The 16,564-nt window shown below is 43.2% G+C and overlaps 1 protein-coding gene across 1 annotated transcript; it reads left to right on the top strand.

Moving 5' to 3' along the window:
- Positions 1 to 2,235: 2,235 nt before the first annotated feature.
- FGF19 (fibroblast growth factor 19) lies at positions 2,236 to 8,725 on the top strand. Its single transcript, XM_019552369.1, has 3 exons — positions 2,236 to 2,918; positions 3,058 to 3,161; positions 6,921 to 8,725. Exons 1-3 carry the CDS (start codon positions 2,684 to 2,686, stop codon positions 7,251 to 7,253), a joined length of 672 nt encoding a protein of 223 aa, XP_019407914.1. The 5' UTR covers positions 2,236 to 2,683; the 3' UTR covers positions 7,254 to 8,725.
- The last annotated feature ends 7,839 nt before the right edge of the window (positions 8,726 to 16,564 follow it).

Genomic DNA, 16,564 nt, shown 5'->3' with positions numbered 1-16,564 from the left:
AGTAATATCTCAACAAGAGGTCATAAATTCTCCTCATATCATGATGCATTAATTCTCCTTCAGGAAATGGGAGCCGCAGATACCAGATGGAAACTAACTGCCACAGTCAGTGGTGGAGGACTTATGAAACAGGAGAGTGGTATGGCATTTGGTGCAAGCAATGTACAGATAGGAAAACCTCAGGAAGCTTTATCTTCGATTTCCTGAGACTATTTCAAATAGGTATGATTTAAGGTGCATATTAAACAGGAACACGCAGGCACAGTGCACCTGGTTTTATTGTGATGAGAGTTGGGAATAGCAGAATAGTAGTACATATAATCTTTTATAGATATTCTTTTGTGAGCCATATATTTTGAATAATATGAGATGGATGAATAAGCCTTCTCAATACTATAATACCAGTAGCAGTTTTAGGAGAGGGAAAACCGGATGACCACCCAGGGCCCCACACTGGCTATCAGCTTATGTTCTATGAGGAATTTGTGTTGTACATGGGCCAGCACAGAAGATGCAATGAACCTATAATATAGCTCAATGTTAAAAAAACTCTTTCTTCAACTTATAAAAACTTTGTTCTTTCTTGAACTTATGCTCCTAAGGGGCCTCGAATGCCTCTCTTGCCCAGGGCCCCAACAACAACCCTAAGGCCACCACTGATAATGCAATATTTAAACAATCCAGAGTTAAATGACAAGTTTTTCATTGACTACAAGGGGCGGCACAATTTCATCATGTCAGGGAGAACTGAGATTTAAGGTTTAAAGTTCCATCTAGTGGACAAATGAGGAATGACTTAGAGGTAAGGAAACCCAGCACAAATGATCTGTGTGTTTACAACTGGGTGCTGCCTCCTTCTGAATGCTGAGTTGATCAAGGGCCGTCTTCCTGGCCCACACTAAATCTTGGAATTAGGAATTACATCTTCCTAATTCAGAAGAAAGCAAAATAGGAGCTAGAGCCCAAGGTTTTGCAGAACTAACCACAATATTACTAGGTGCTCTGAAGAAAGCTCACCTCTCTCTTCTGGATTGGCAGGAACCGTGACATGAGTTCCTGTAACACTTGCATGCCTCGTGGGATGTGATCTGATTTCTGCTGTTATATCTCAGACAATCTACAAGCAAACCCTATTTGCAAAGGAAGCAAGTGGATAGACAATGCTTCCATCTCTTTGATGGTATATTCCCCTCCAGGGAGAATAGCATTGCAGTGAGTGAATGTATGATTTGATTTCCTTGGAATCCAATGCTTAGGCACCCAGTTATGACTGCATTAAGGGATGGCTGCATATTAATGGTTGCAATCTGAGTATTTTCCTGGTCTGCAGCCTCTCTCCCTCATGATCAGGGAAAGAAGATGAGCTGGTAAGAGTGTCTCATCCTGCCTGGGCTACTGAGAAGCTGTAGACATGACCCTTGCTTTGAGGACGTGTGTGTGTGTGTGTGTGTGTGTGTGTGTGTGTGTGTGTGTCGGGGGGGAGTTCTTATTCCTCCCATATAACTAACTTGCCCACTAACTCATCCGTGGCTGTCCTGAACTAACCTCTGCTGACGAGGGTAAGTCATAGAGAAAAGATGGGTCCTAACCCTTCTGAGCTCCTTAGGTCACCTCTTCAGTCTCTTTCCTAGTGCGGTGTTAGCTAGGGAAGCACAGGAGAGAACCTAACATACAAGACTCCTAATATACAAGATAATATACAAGCTGTCAAGAGAGAGGATTCTGAATCAGCGGCTGGGCAATGGTATGTGGCAGGGGAAGAGCTTCTGCAGGTTTAGAGGCTGACTAGGGAGGGTTTTTCTTTTGGGGGTTTGTTTTGTTGTCGGTCATTTCATATTTCATTTGTGGTTCCTGTGGATTTCTTTCAGGATGATGTGCCCGTTCTTCTTTAAAGTGTGGAGGGGCAACAGATCCCTGGCCACCGGCGGATTGACTTGGACAAGGAAGATGTGCCATGCTGCATAACTGGGACGTTGAGCCGGATGTCTGTCTTCCTTCCTCTCTCGAGGGCGCCTGCCGCCTGCTCCCGAGCCGGCAGAGAGAGCCCCGGGGGCCGCGTTGCTGCCGGGCTGCTGGATGCGCGCCGCCAGCTCTGCCCCCCTCCCCCCCCGGCCGGGCACGGCGCGGGCACGGCGCGGGCGGTCTCGGGGGAGCCACAGCCAGGCTCCGCGAGGGCCCGGGCACGGCCGCTCGTCCCCGCCCGGCGCCTCCCGGGGGGCCGCGGCCCCCGCGTGGGGAGGTTTGCATGAGGATGAGCCGCACGTGATCTTTCCCAGGCTGGAAGAGGGCTGATTTCAAATCCGAGCAAGATTGCAGGATAAAGCTTTTCCAGGGCGGGGGCGGGGGGGACGGGGACAACAGGGTGTCTCCTGTGAAATGATGTCATCCGATCAATATTTTAGCGGGGAGTGACTGATCCGGCCGATTCCTGCTATGAAATAGTCGCTATATTGGAATTGGATTTAGCCCTATCGATTGGGCTGATAACAGGGACCTATAAAAGGCAGGGGGATTGGCTTTGCGCTTACTCCATCCCTGAAGCAATTAGCTCCCAAAGCACCACGCCGCTGCCGGCTCTCGTAGCAGCAGTTGCGCCTCTGCTCGTGTGTGAGAGAGAAAGAGAGCTGGGAGGAGGCATCTTGCCATTAAAATTACCTGGGGGGTGGAAAAAAAAAAAAAAAAGATGTGGCAGCCCCTGTGCAAAGCGCCTGCGTCCCTGGCTCTGCTCGGACTCTGGTGTGCAATGGTGGCCGACTCCCTGCCTTTCTCCGACGCAGGGCCACACGTGAACTATGGCTGGGGGGAGCCCATCAGGTTGAGGCACCTCTACACTGCCAGCAAGCACGGACTGTTCAGTTACTTCCTGAGGATCAGCAATGATGGCAAAGTGGACGGCACCACCAGCCAGAGTCCCCAAAGTGAGTACAAAGGGAAGGGAGCCCCGGGGCTCCCCGCCGCACCTGCACCCCCCACGGGGCCCGGGGGAGTTTCGCCTCTGCCCGCCCGGCTGGCCGGCGCCTCTATAACCCGCCTTTTCTCTCTCGTTGTGCTCCGCAGGTTTGCTGGAGATCAGGGCCGTGGCAGTTCGCACGGTGGCGATCAAGGGTGTGCACAGCTCGCGGTACCTCTGCATGGAGGAGGAAGGGAAGCTGCACGGGCTTGTAAGTTGCAGGCGGGCGCTGAACCGCCTGGGGAAGTCAATAGCCGGCGGGGGGGGCATGCGCTCTCGAGGGCTTGTTGTCGTGATCTGCGGCACCGGCCAGACAAAACCGCTCCAGCCGCCCGCATCTTCCTTCTCACGCCGTTAGGGGTCTGGCTGGGGCGAGGCGGGAGCGAGGCAGTGAGAATGGAGGGGTTGAGGCAGGTCACGCTGTGATGCTCTCCAGAAAACAAAACAGCACAAGGAGCTTGTCTGCGTTGCCTACTGCAAGCTTTCGCGTGTCCGGAAGGTCTGGGAGGGACTCTGCATAAACCGGTTTGACCCACATCAGTTAAGTCTGATGCTACATTCAGCCAGGTTTAGCTCCAACTGGTTTCAGCCATTTTCAAACTGGTTGATGTGCACGGAACATCTTTAAACCAGTGACTGAGCACTTAAACCAGGTCATGTGTAATGTCTGTCCCTAGCCTAAAGCTTAAACCCCCTCTAACCTAAACCGGCCTGGAGGATTAGCTGGGACCCCCACAGAAGGCAGACAAAACTCTTGAGATTCATTGATTCACAGACTGTAAGGGGCTCAACAGGACCTTGCAAGATCATTGGGTCCAGGCCCCCGCACTAGGCAGGAAAGACAATGTTTACTTTTGTCACCAGGAGTGTCCCTAGAAGCTGTTAGTGAACATTTAATTTTGCCGTCAAATAATAATAATAGTAATAACAACAACAACAATAATAATAATAGCAACTTTCCAGAACAACAAATAAAAAAATCAGGGGAAGTGCTCCAGTTTTGGTTCCCAATTGCATTTTCTTGCTCTGCAGTTTTCTTTACATTTTCTACTTTCAAAGAGAATATAGGTAAAAAAAAATCCCAAATCTGTATATGGCCCTGCCATGACAAAGAAAATCCACTCAGTGCACTTTAGGTTTTCAACAGTGCAGGTGTATTTTTAATTATTTTCTTACTGTTCAGCTTAGGTGTTCTGCAGAAGATTGCTCCTTCGAAGAGGAGATATGCCCAGATGGCTACCATATGTATAAATCAAAGAAATATGGGGGTTGCTATCTCTTTAAGTAGTGCCAGACAGAAACAAGATTTCAAGGGGAAAGACTTTCGTCTGTTGTCTCACTTCTTATGTGTGATCAACAGTTCACCTGTAAGGGTCATGGTAGACTGAAGACTTATAGTGACTATCTTATCATGTTAACTCATGGTTTTTCCACCTACATATTTCAGCATATCAGTTAGATACATCAGCAGTACAGTCCTGCTTTTGTCAGATGTCTGTAATAACTAGTTAGGTTGCAGAGAAAAAGCTAAATACATCCCCAGGTGACTACTGTGTAGTTAGTTGAGAGGTACGGGGAAGAGTTACTTTCCCCTCAGAGTCAAATGTAAGGCTTAATCTTGCTTTCCTTCCTCAGGCAAAGTTCTTACTGTTTTGGCCAAGGGCTAGCACAGTGGCAAATTTTTGCACTTGCTTTAAAGGGAAATAAAGAATAGGATCTAGTAGGAGATTTATTTGAGTATATGACAGGCTTTCATTCTGAATTTCCTTCTTTTTTTTGCCTACAGTCAAACCATCACTAAACTGAATGTATAAAGCAGGGTGTGCATTTTGGAGCTCAAATTAGTGTATATGCAAGTGCCAGTTTGAACCTTTAGTGCATATCCAAATGGGATGCTCAGTGATCATCACTAGCTATTGACCAGATCCTGCTCCCATTGAAGTCATAGGAAATTTCCTCTTGACATCACTGGGGACAATATTAGGCCCTCAGAGGTTATACGACACAGTAAAGTAATACTCTTTAAAAAGCTTTTGGTCAGTCCTTATTTTGTGAACATATTTACTGTAGCAGAATAAATAGCTATATATGAATTGGTAGTCATTAATATTTTGAATGCTTACACATGTGTACATATAGTTACCCAGGCAGCCCATATATGCAGTCATATATGTAGATAGTGGGCTAAATACTGTATGTTTGATTCATGTGAGTAGTCCCATTGACTTCTCACAGAAGTGAAGTGCAGATGCTTTGGCCCAGAGAGAAAGTTTATCCTTTAAGAACAATTCTCTCCTTGCCTTTCCTTTCTTGAGGTGCTGTGTGTGCATGCATGTGTGTGTAAGCAGGATTTGCTACTGGCTTATACCAATTGAAAATGACCTCCCCCCCAACACACACACACACACACACACACACACACACACACACACACACACACACACACACACACACACACACACACACACTGTTAGAGCTCTGCTACCCAAGACTGTACCCACTAGCTCTAGGGTGAGATCAGGGAAGCAATATTTCCAGTGCCAGCTAACTCATGTATATCTATCATCTAGGTAGCCTGTGCAAGGCCTCAAGGAAATTCTTACTCTCCTCATTTTAGGGAAGATTTTGTTCTAAAGGTAGGCCCACTGAAGTGAATGGAGGAATATGCTAAACAGCATGGGTTGGGAGCTGCGGTTACAGAATCAGGTCTTATTGTAAGCTATTCACACACTGGTGAAGCACCCTTTGTCCACCTATAGTTCCATTAACTTCAGTGCAACTACATGCATGAGTAACTGGCTCTCCACAGAAATAGTAGGTTCACAATTTGACCAGAAATATTTATCTTGTTTATATATTCATTGAAGGTATATCATATACAGACTAATAAATACTTCAAACTTAATTGCAAGGAAACAAATGTATTTACTTTATTACAGGACCATATAAGTACTTTTACCAGGTAGCTACTGTGTAGTTGCTTCTACATTATTGCAGATTCATGACAAAAATATGTTTTTTTTAACAAGCAACATAAAATAAAAAGCAAATGTATGTCATGGGTTATAGTTAACAGGTATAGAGTTCATATAAGAACAGTATTTTTTTTATCATTGAAGACCTAGACATAATCAGCAATCCTCTTTTATTGACCCAGAGTTCAGTCACCTCTAGTGACTGAGCCAGAAACAACACCAGAGTTGTAAGAAAAATAATGCTTATGTGAACAGTCTGGAAAGGTCTGACCTGATAATACAAAAACTCAAGGCACTATATCTACATTGTAAACTATATCTAAAATACATTCTACAAATGGCTAGGCAAGTTATAAGATATATTTTTCTATATAGAATTTTGCATAACAGGACCTGTGTTTTATAAGTTTAATGTCTAATAATAAAGTGATACTGTACTAATGCATTTTCAGAAATTCTAATAAAAGAAGAAGTATGAAAAACTTGCCATTTGCCCTTTTCATTTATGTATGTATGTATGTATTGTGGTATTAGTGTAACAATGTTTTATAAAGATACCTTTCTGAAGACCTGGTCCTTAAGCCCTCAAAAGGAAAATCTCAAGTAGAATTCAGGAGGAATATGTGTAGGTTAGGGCTGCTAGACTGGGTCCTTAGCTATAATGACTGTAATGCAAATGTCAGCAGTTACCTGTCTGTGTATTGAAGTATGCCATAACTATTTCCAGTATGCAGACTAGACAGTATGTGGCAGCTGGAATGTGGCCCCCTGATCCAAACTCGCTGACGAATTTACATTGACTTCAAAGGGTCTGGATCAGGCCTGTGTTGACTTATTATGGCCCCACAGGCTGCTATAAATACTGTACGCAAGGCTTTCAGTTGGTCTCATTATTAACATAGGAAAAAGTCTATCTTATAAAAGATTTCTAGCATAGCTGAATATAATGAGAATTGTAAACATATTTGTAATTTTCTTCACTCCTTACTGTTCAGCTCAGGTACTCTACAGAGGATTGCTCCTTTGAAGAGGAGATCCGCCCAGATGGCTACAATGTATATAAATCCAAGAAATATGGAATCTCTGTGTCTTTGAGTAGTGCCAAACAGAGGCAACAATTCAAAGGAAAAGATTTTCTTCCATTATCTCATTTCTTACCCATGATCAACACTGTGCCTGTGGAGTCGACAGATTTTGGGGAATATGGTGATTATAGCCATACTTTGGAATCAGATATATTTTCTTCACCTCTTGAGACTGATAGCATGGACCCCTTTGGAATCACCTCTAAATTATCGCCAGTGAAGAGCCCCAGCTTTCAGAAATAACTAATAGCCCTGACTTTATATATTATTTTCAAGAAACATTGACAGAACCAGTGTATTATTTAGCTCTTCCAGTAGTAATATTTAGAACATTTTTACATGTAGAGTATGGTGCTAACATTGTTCTTGCAATGCCCCAAACCTATAAGATAGTCATACTAGAAGGCAGCATTTTAAAAAACTATCTATTCATGTTTAATAACATATGAGGCAAAAAAATTAACATCCAACCAAAAAAAGCATAATTTGTTCAGCTATGATGAAATACATAATGATCAGGGATTTTTCTATCTGGCAATGGCTACAGTGAAAAAATCATTAACATTTTTCTCTGTCAGTTCATTAGTACTTGTACTCACCTCTGATTCCTTCTGATAGGAGCAAAAGTTTTGCATTTGCAGTAAGGTTAATGAACTCTTAACTTCATAGCCTTTAAAAGCAAACATTTGGCTTAAAACATGATTAAAAACCTAACAAATATGTGAACTAGGGTTAAATCTCTCTCTTAAAAAGTTGCTGACAATGCTCTGGGAAACATTTCCCCTGAAAAGAGTCCACTGGAAAATAGTCTTGCTTGTATATTGTGCTTTTTCTTCCCTTTGCTTTTTGCTAAGGGATCATGCTGGAAAACAGGATCTTTGAATCTTAATGGGTTCAATCAATATTTGCTGATGAATATGCTGGGACCTATACAGTCCTTGATCCAACATAGAAATGTACTTAATGTCAGTAAAAATCCTATACAGGGATGAATAATTGTATAGAATGTGTAATTTATGTTGATCAAGTAAGAACTAGGCAATAGAAGCAGATTAGTTTTTAGGTAATAAAGATCCTGTTGTATGTGCGTAGGAGATGAAGAGAGACTGAAAATATACACTGTGTAGGTCAAATTGCTTGTAAATATGCCTTCTTAGTCTACCTTTTAAAGCATTAGCAGTTCTTTCAGGACCTGATTTGGTACCCATTGGAATGGAGGGCCAAATTCCTATTGGTTGTAATGTTGCATACCTGGGCCAGTTTTGCCTTTCATCTGTGGTGGAGGGATCATGGGCATTAAATGGCCTAAAATTTATACATGATGCAGTGCTGTTCTCCTATTGTAGCATTCCCATAAAGGAATAACTTAAATAGAGAGAAAAGGGGTTCAGAGAATTGCTTATTTCCCAGAATTCATTTTTAATAGATACGTCTACACACAGAAAACTGTACTGGATATATTAGTATTTTTTGACCTAGCACTTCATTACCAATGCAATATTTATAATTAATTTATTGAGTACATACATCTGTTTATTTTGTTACTGTTATTTATGCTCAAAATTCTATTTATGTACACATGAAGGTTTTTTTTAGTTTTAACAAAATGTTGTGAAGTTTTGTAATCACGAAATTGTGAGGAAACTATAACTTTTTACCTTTTCTGTGCATTGTCAGTAGTGTAATGTGTAAATTTATAATAAAAATCATCTTCAACATAAGATCTGCATCTAAGTCTTTGTAGCTCCTTTCATCTAGAGATTTTGAAGATTTGTGAACACGGCTGGATTAAGTATCTCAACTCTACAGTGAGATATGGACTTTTGCTACAGACCTTTTATGGATAAGGAAACTGAAGCGTGGAGAAGCAAAGTGGTTTATTCAAAATCATACACTAAAGGGCAGAGCTAGAAATAGAATCTGTCTGGTAAGGACAAAAGTGCTGCTTCCTGGATATCAGCAATCTCTTGCTTGTAGATTACTGATGTAAACAGATGAACTCAGTTAAGGGAACAGGGTATGCCAGTTACGCTCATAAAATGAAGAGGGGAAAGGCTGTACTTGTCATGGAACTGCAGGACGTTGTTCACTAAATTGCTGACCCTTGAATATGCCGATCTTCCTTCATCCTCTGCAATTGTCATCACTGATGAGAAATATTTTTATAAAGTTTTGCCAGCTTTATTTTTTCAGTCACACCTCTCAATACTTTCTAAACTGCTGAAAAGTAGGTAGTATCTTTCCAGAAACAATTTACTCTGCCAATTTGCCTTGTGTAGAGCCACCAGCAGTCAGATACTGAAGTACAGTTTTGGATGGCAATCCTTAGTATAGACAGAAAAGCCAATAAGGCCAGGTCTAAACTAGAAAGTTTTGCTAAATTAGCTATGTAGTGAGAGGTGTAAAAATATTCACACCACCCAGCAAAACCCGTCAGCATATCTGTGCCTATATCAAAGAAGAAAGCGTCTATGGACTTAGTTTATGTCCTTCAGGGAGAGGGTCCAGCTAGTCTATCAGAAAAATGCCTTCTGCCAGTATAGTCTTCGTCTTCATTGAGAGGCTCAATGACAGAGCTATAGCTATTACACTAGTAGTTCCATAGCATAGACAAAACCTAAGATATCAGTCTGGCCAAGTAAATTTCTATGAGGATTAAGTTGCATAGATACTTGAACTGATGTAGCTACCATGGTAGCAGACCGCTAAAAGTTGTAGCCAAGCCACATGTCCAGCATAGAAAATGGTGCAAGTCAGTATGTGTGCATTAACAACATGAACTGATAATAAAATAAATGAAATTAAGTCCACCTAAACACTCAAACCATTCTACAAGCTCTACAAATAGATTTGTCTTAAACCATATAGCTCATTTGTCTTAAATCATATATATCAGGGGTGACAAGTTGTCGCCACGTAGAGAAAAAGAGAAACATTATACAACACTGGAACTGAGCAGAAAATGAATGATATTTTTACAGAAAGTTGTGACTTTCTCATACCTAGGTGATATAAATAACAAAACTGTAGCCAGGCAAAATCCCATGACTAGTAGGTATTAAATGTATGGAGGAACTTCCTCTGTTTCAGGCCACTAGCTTAATGGTCAGGGAACTCACCCAAGAAGAAGTGGACCCAGGTCTTAGGACTCCCTTCAGTCAGAAGGGGATTTGAACCTCCCTCTTCTACTTCCTTGTACAGTGCACTAACAATCAGGCATAAACCAGCTCCCCTTTTGAAGCTGAGAGCCTTGTATTTATTAGTCATTGGATAAGATGGACTGAGAGCAGCAGGAAAGTTTCTGCACCATTAGGACTAAGCACCCAGGCAAGAACCCAGATCCACCCCCCTTCTAGCATCTATCTCACTGAGCCACACACCTGCTAGCATGTCTGTTTTTCTCTTGGCCCCATATATCACCTACTTGATTCTTGAGGGGGCCAGCTTCAAGAGGAAGTTTGGGTAATGCCTTAACCTGTGGTCTGCTGGTTAGTACAATGTGCTGGCAGCCAGTTGATATTGGCTTAAAGGCCCTTCTGGATGAAGGGGAAATAGAACTTGGGTTGCCTACCTCCTGGGTGAGGTATCTAGTAGGCTATTAGGCTAAAATATTAAAGGTTTTCTCTTTTGTCCAAAACCTGCTGGAAGGCAGGGTAGATTTTCTCCTTATAGACTAATCAGTGTGTGTGTGGGTGCAAGGGTAAAGAGGACAGGGGCTCAGGTGGTGTTCTCCTCAATCCTTCTGGTCAAGAGAAAAGGCCTGGGCAGGAGCAGGTGCATTTTGCAGATCAATGCCTGGCTGCGCAAATGGTGCTGCCAGCAGGGCTTTGGCTTCTTTTGCCATGGGATGATGCTCTAAGAAGGATTGCTAGGAAGAGATGGGATCCACCTGATGAAGAGACAGAAGAATTGGCAGAATTCTCACACAATCACAGAATTATGACATGACTGGAATAGCAGAGGGCTCCATTATGAAACTGGAGATAGGTCTGTTGAAAGTCTCTTGATTAGGGTCAGAAAGGAGAGCAAAAAGAGTGATGTTGTGGTGGTGGTCTGCTATAGACCACAAGACCAGGAGGAAGTGGTGGATGAGGCTTTTTTCAGACAGCTAGTGGAAGTTTCCCAGTCACAGGCCCTGGTTCTCATGGGGGATTCCAAACATCCTGACAGCTGCTGGGAGGGCAATACAGCAGTACACAGGCAAGCCAGGAAGTTCTGAGGAATGGAAGTGCAGCAGAGTAAGGACCCTGGACTTCCAAAAAGCAGACTTCAACTTGCTCATGGAACTCATGGGCAGGATCCCCTGAGAAGCCAGTTTGAAGGGGAGAGAAGTCCAGGAGAGCTGGATGTACTTTAAAGAAACCTTACTGAGAGTGCAGAAACAAGCCATCACAATGTGCAGGAAGGCTAGCAAGTATGGCAGAAAACCAGCCTGGCTTTTCAGGGAACTTTTCATTAAAGTAAACCACAAAAGGAAAAAAGAAGCTTATAAGAAGTGGAAACTTGGTCAAACAGCTAGGGAGGAGTATAAATATTGCTTGGGCATGCTGGGATGAAGTCAGGAAGGCCAAAAAGCAATTGGAGTTGCAGTTAGGAAGGGATGTGAAGAGTAACGAGAAGGGTTTCTACAAGTGTGTTAGCAACAAGACGTAGATCAAGGAAAGTATGGGTCCCTTACTGAATGGGCGGGGGGAGGGGGCAAGCTAGTGACAGAGGATGCAGAAAAGGCTGAAGTACTCAATGACTTTTTCACCTCAGTCTTCACAGGCAAGGACAGCTCCCAGCCCACTGCACCTGGTAGCAGAGGTTGGGGAGGGGGTAAGCAGCCCTCAGTGGTGAAGGAAAAGATGTTATATCTATATATAAAAGTGAATATATATCCTGCCATGGGGCAGGATCAGATGCACCTGAGGGTGCTGAAGGAGATGACTGATGTAGTTGCAGAGCCAATAGCCATCATCTTTGAAAACTCATAGCTATCAGGAGAGGTCCCAGATGACTGGAAAAGGGCAAACATAGTGCCCATATTTAAGAAAGAGAAGAAGGAGGATCCAGAGAACTACATACCAGTCAGCTTCACCTCAGTCCCTGGAAAAATCATGGAGCAGGACCACAAAGAATCCATTGCTAAGCACTTAAGAGGGGAAGAAGGTAATTTGGAACAGTCAGCACGGATTCACCAAGGACAAGTCATGCCTGACCAACCAGATTGCCTTCTATGATGAGATGACTGGCTCTGTGGATGCAGGGAAACCAGTGTGTGTGGTGTACCTTGATTTTAGCAAGGTTTCTGATATGGTCTCCCACAACATTCTCATAGGCAAGCTAAGGAAGTGCAGGCTGGATGAATGAACTGTAAGGTAGATAGAAAGCTAGCTGGAGCATTCAGGCTCAGAGGGTAGTAATCAATGGCTGGATGTCTAGTTGGCAGCTGGTATCAAGTGGAGTGCCCCAGTGGTTGGTCCAAGGGCCAGTTTTGTTCAATACCTTTATCAATGGCTTGGCAAATAGCATACATTGCACCTTCGGCAAGTTTGCAGATGACACTAAGGTGGGGGGAGTAGTAGATATGCTAGAGGGCAGGGCTAGGATTCAGAGTGATCTAGATAAATTGGAGGACTGGGCCCAAAGGATCTCATGAGGTTCAACAAGGACAAGTGCAAAGTCCCGCACTTAGGATGGAAGAATCCCATGCACAAATACAGGCTGTGGGCTGACTGACTGGGCAGCAACTGTGCAGTGAAGGACTTGTATTTTGAAATATTATGACAACAATGGCATACTGGGCTACACTGGTAGGGGTGTTACCAGCAGGGCAAGAGAAATGATTATCCCTCTGGTGAGCCCACATCTGGATTATTATGTTCACTTTTGGGGCCCCCACTACAGAAAGGATGTGGACAAATTGGAGAGAGTCCAGTGGAGAGCAATGAAAATGGTGAGGGGGCTTGGGCACATGACTTATGAGGAAAGGCTGAGGGAATTGGGCTCATTTAGTCCAGAGAAAAGAAGACTGAGAAGGAATTTAATAGCAGCTTTCAACTACCTGAAGGGTGGTTCCAAAGAGGATGGAACTAGACTGTTCTCAGTGGTAGCAGATGACAGAACAAGGAGCAATGATCTCAAGTTGCAGCAAGGGAAGTAGGTTAGATACTAGGAAGAATTTTCTCACTAGGAAGCTAGTAAAACACTGGAACAGGTTACCCAGAGAGGTTGTGGAATCTCCATCCATGGAGGTTTTTAAGACCCAGCTAGACAAAGCCTTGGGTGGGATGGTTTAGTTGGGGATGGTCACCCCTCCCAGCACTGCCTGGGCTGCTGCTGCCTGCCCTTTGCAGCTAAGCCTGCCCTGCTCCTGCCTACAGCCCACAGAGGTGCCGCGTTTCCAGCCATGCCCAGTGCAACCCGGCCTACAGGGCCCATGTCCTGTCTTTGTTTGGGCAGCCCCCAACAATTTTCAATATAGGCCACCTCAGTCCACCAACTGGGAAGAGGCTGGCATCACCCCTGCTCAGTAGCTATGTAGACACTTGTATAACCACACTGCATGTGAAGTAGGATTACAAACTGTGTGTAAAACAGACTTGATGATCTACTTAGGTCACTTCCAACCCTACATCTATAAAACAACAGTTATGCAGCTGGGTAAGTGCCATTTGGGCACAGAATGTGAAATAGAAATCTACCCAAAGAGCCCTTGGACTTAACACACCATAGGAAATACCAAGTTTCTTAATTTGTTTTAGTCCCAACTCTTTCAGGGGTGGAGTGCTCTGTGTTTCAACAGAAATGTAAATTTTCTGTAAAAATCAGGCCTTTTCCCCTTCAAAAAAAGAAATAGCTAGATATAAATGATACATGATAAATGTGAACAGACCTAACAGCTATACCAATATCAAATGACCTGGTATTCTAATGCAATTGATACATCTACATATTCTTATAGCAGCATAAGTGCAGCAAAACTGTAGTACTATATATAACCTGTTTTATTCAGAGTTATAGAAATCTTTTAGTTCAGGTATCACTCTAACAGCAGGTGTAACATAATTCAGAACAGCTGATGCATGCTTCTGAATGGCAGCACCTTGAAGCAGAAGAACATTATGCCAATTCACAGCATTGGCGATTTTCTTTTAAAAAACAGTTTTGGCTGGTAATTCTTGAATAACCCTACACAACAGTTCAGGCTGACTATGGAAAATATAATTTCTAATTGGAAATTCACAGGGGACTTTAAGCAAAAAGAATGCAACTTTTTCTTGTTAGCATTTTACTAGAGCACACAGGTTTAACAGCTTTACATATATGAAAAGTAGCTTGGGATCTCTAATGATCCCACATGCTGAGACTTTGGTTTTGCATCTTATACCAGCAGCACAATATCTTTTACTGTAACAGCATGATGAGGTACTGGTTCAATATTTATTCAGACAAAAGGAAGAATGCAAGCAACTAAATAACTGACACCACTTCCTGTAACGCTCAAGTTTTCCTTGGAGGTTTCCCATCCAAGCAGTGACCAGGCCTGGCTGCTTAGTTTATGAGATCTGAAAAGACTGAAGCCTGAGGTGCAGATTACCAGAGAATAATTTTCTTAACTTTAGACATCTGACTAAATCAAGAACTCTACATACAAAGCATTAAAAGAGTAAGGTTTTAGATTTCATGTGGGAATGAGAACACAGCCATTGTGAATTGCACTGTATAATCCTAAGGCTAGTTTTAGTTGGCTAATAACAGTAAGTTGTTTGCATTGCCTTCAGTTTTATAATGGCATTTTACAGCTCTAAAACATTTTAAAGGGATTGGTGTCAAATGTTCCAGTGTGAAAATGTAATTAGAAACTACAAGAGTTGTCCAAACAATGAATGGAAAGGAAAATGGTGGGCATCTCTGTATATTATTTTAGAGAATGTGAAAGATTGCAATTACCCTTTAAGCCAATTGATCTTATTCATATTGAAATGATAGCACCAAAACTGTTTGTAGTCTTTTATCACAGGTTGGTTAGGTTAAGTGGTAGCTCTGAGATAAAGGATCATCCATTTGGCTACAATTTCAAATGATTCTTGAGTGGGACACAAGAGGGAACATAATAAAGGCAAATTAACACTTTAATAAAATGTATTACAAATTAGAGAAATTACACAACAATATCCTTAAAAAAACAGAAGAAGAATAGGATATGTTAGAAGGCAGCCTATGATTAACACAAGACAAGCAAATCACCAAAGATATTCCTTCTCTTCCTACACTAACACATGGGCATCTTTCCTATATATTTCTGCACATCAAAGATTGTTCATCTCCATATTCCTTCATCCGAACATGCACTTCTGAATCCTGGGGATTTCCTGTTTCTAATAGATTATTTTGTCAGATTGCCTCACCTAGTTACTATGGAGTTTTTGAAATCATCATTGCATATGCCTTAACATTGATTCTTCATTACTGAAAATATCATAACTAAGTTCACTCATGAGTCAACTACCTATGCCAAGCTTGCCTAGGCACAAGGAACCCCAGAAGAAGATGCACATGACTCTGGATTCAATGGATGATTTGTTCCGGGGGGGGAGGGACCACTGTAGTGTATAGATGGACCAGTAGCAACACCACCCTCATGAGTGCCACATGTCCCCCCATTAATAGGCAGCATGTGTTCTACAGTCCACAGACTCCTGAAGCAAGTTTTATTCTCCGAGCTCAGTCAACATGTATGCTCAAGATGGCAGACAAAGTACTTCAAGGATATCTTCAAGACCAGCTTGAAAAAATGCAACATCGATATCAATTCATGGGAGACTATTGCCTGAGACCACCTGGAAGAAGAGTCAGCTGCAAATTTCAGTTTCATAGTTTGTAGGGTCGGAAGGGACCTGAACAGATCATCAAGTCTGACACCCTGCCATGGCAGGAAAGAATACTAGGGTCAAACGACCCCAGCAAGGTTTTCATCTAGCCTCCTCTTAAAGACCCCCAGGGTAGAAGCCAGTACCACTTCTCTTGGAAATTGGTTCCAGATCCTAGCCACCCTGATCGTGAAGTAGCGCCTCCTGATATTTAGACTAAATTTACCCTCTGCCAGCTTGTGACCGTTATTCCTGGTCACTCCTGGTAGTGCTCGGGGAAACAGGGACTCCCCCAATGCCTGCTGGTCTCCTCTGACTAGTTTGTAACAGGTCACTAGACCCCCCTCAGCCTTCTCTTGTGGAGGCTGAACAGGTTTAGGTCCCGTAGCCCCTCCCCGTAGGGCTTGCCCTGCTGCCCCCTGATCATGCAAGTGGCCCTCCTCTGGACCCTCTCCATGTTGTCCACATCCCTCTTGAAGTGCGGCTCCCAGAACTGGCACAGTACTCCAGCTGTGGCCTGACCAGTGCTGCATAGAGGGGGAGTATCACTTCCTTGGATCTGCTTGAGATGTATCTATGGATGCATGACAGGGTGTGGTTGTCCTGACTGCATCCCCACACTGCTGGCCCGTGTTCATCTTGGTATCAATGATGACTCCAAGATCCTTTTCTGCTTCTGCACTGATGAGAAGGGAGTTC

This window comes from Crocodylus porosus, unplaced genomic scaffold (genome assembly GCF_001723895.1).
Source record: "Crocodylus porosus isolate Cpor-Errol unplaced genomic scaffold, CroPor_comp1, whole genome shotgun sequence".
Classification (NCBI taxonomy): domain Eukaryota; kingdom Metazoa; phylum Chordata; order Crocodylia; family Crocodylidae; genus Crocodylus; species Crocodylus porosus.
Note: the sequence above shows the minus strand (reverse complement) of the source record. Positions and strands in the feature narration are given on the sequence as shown.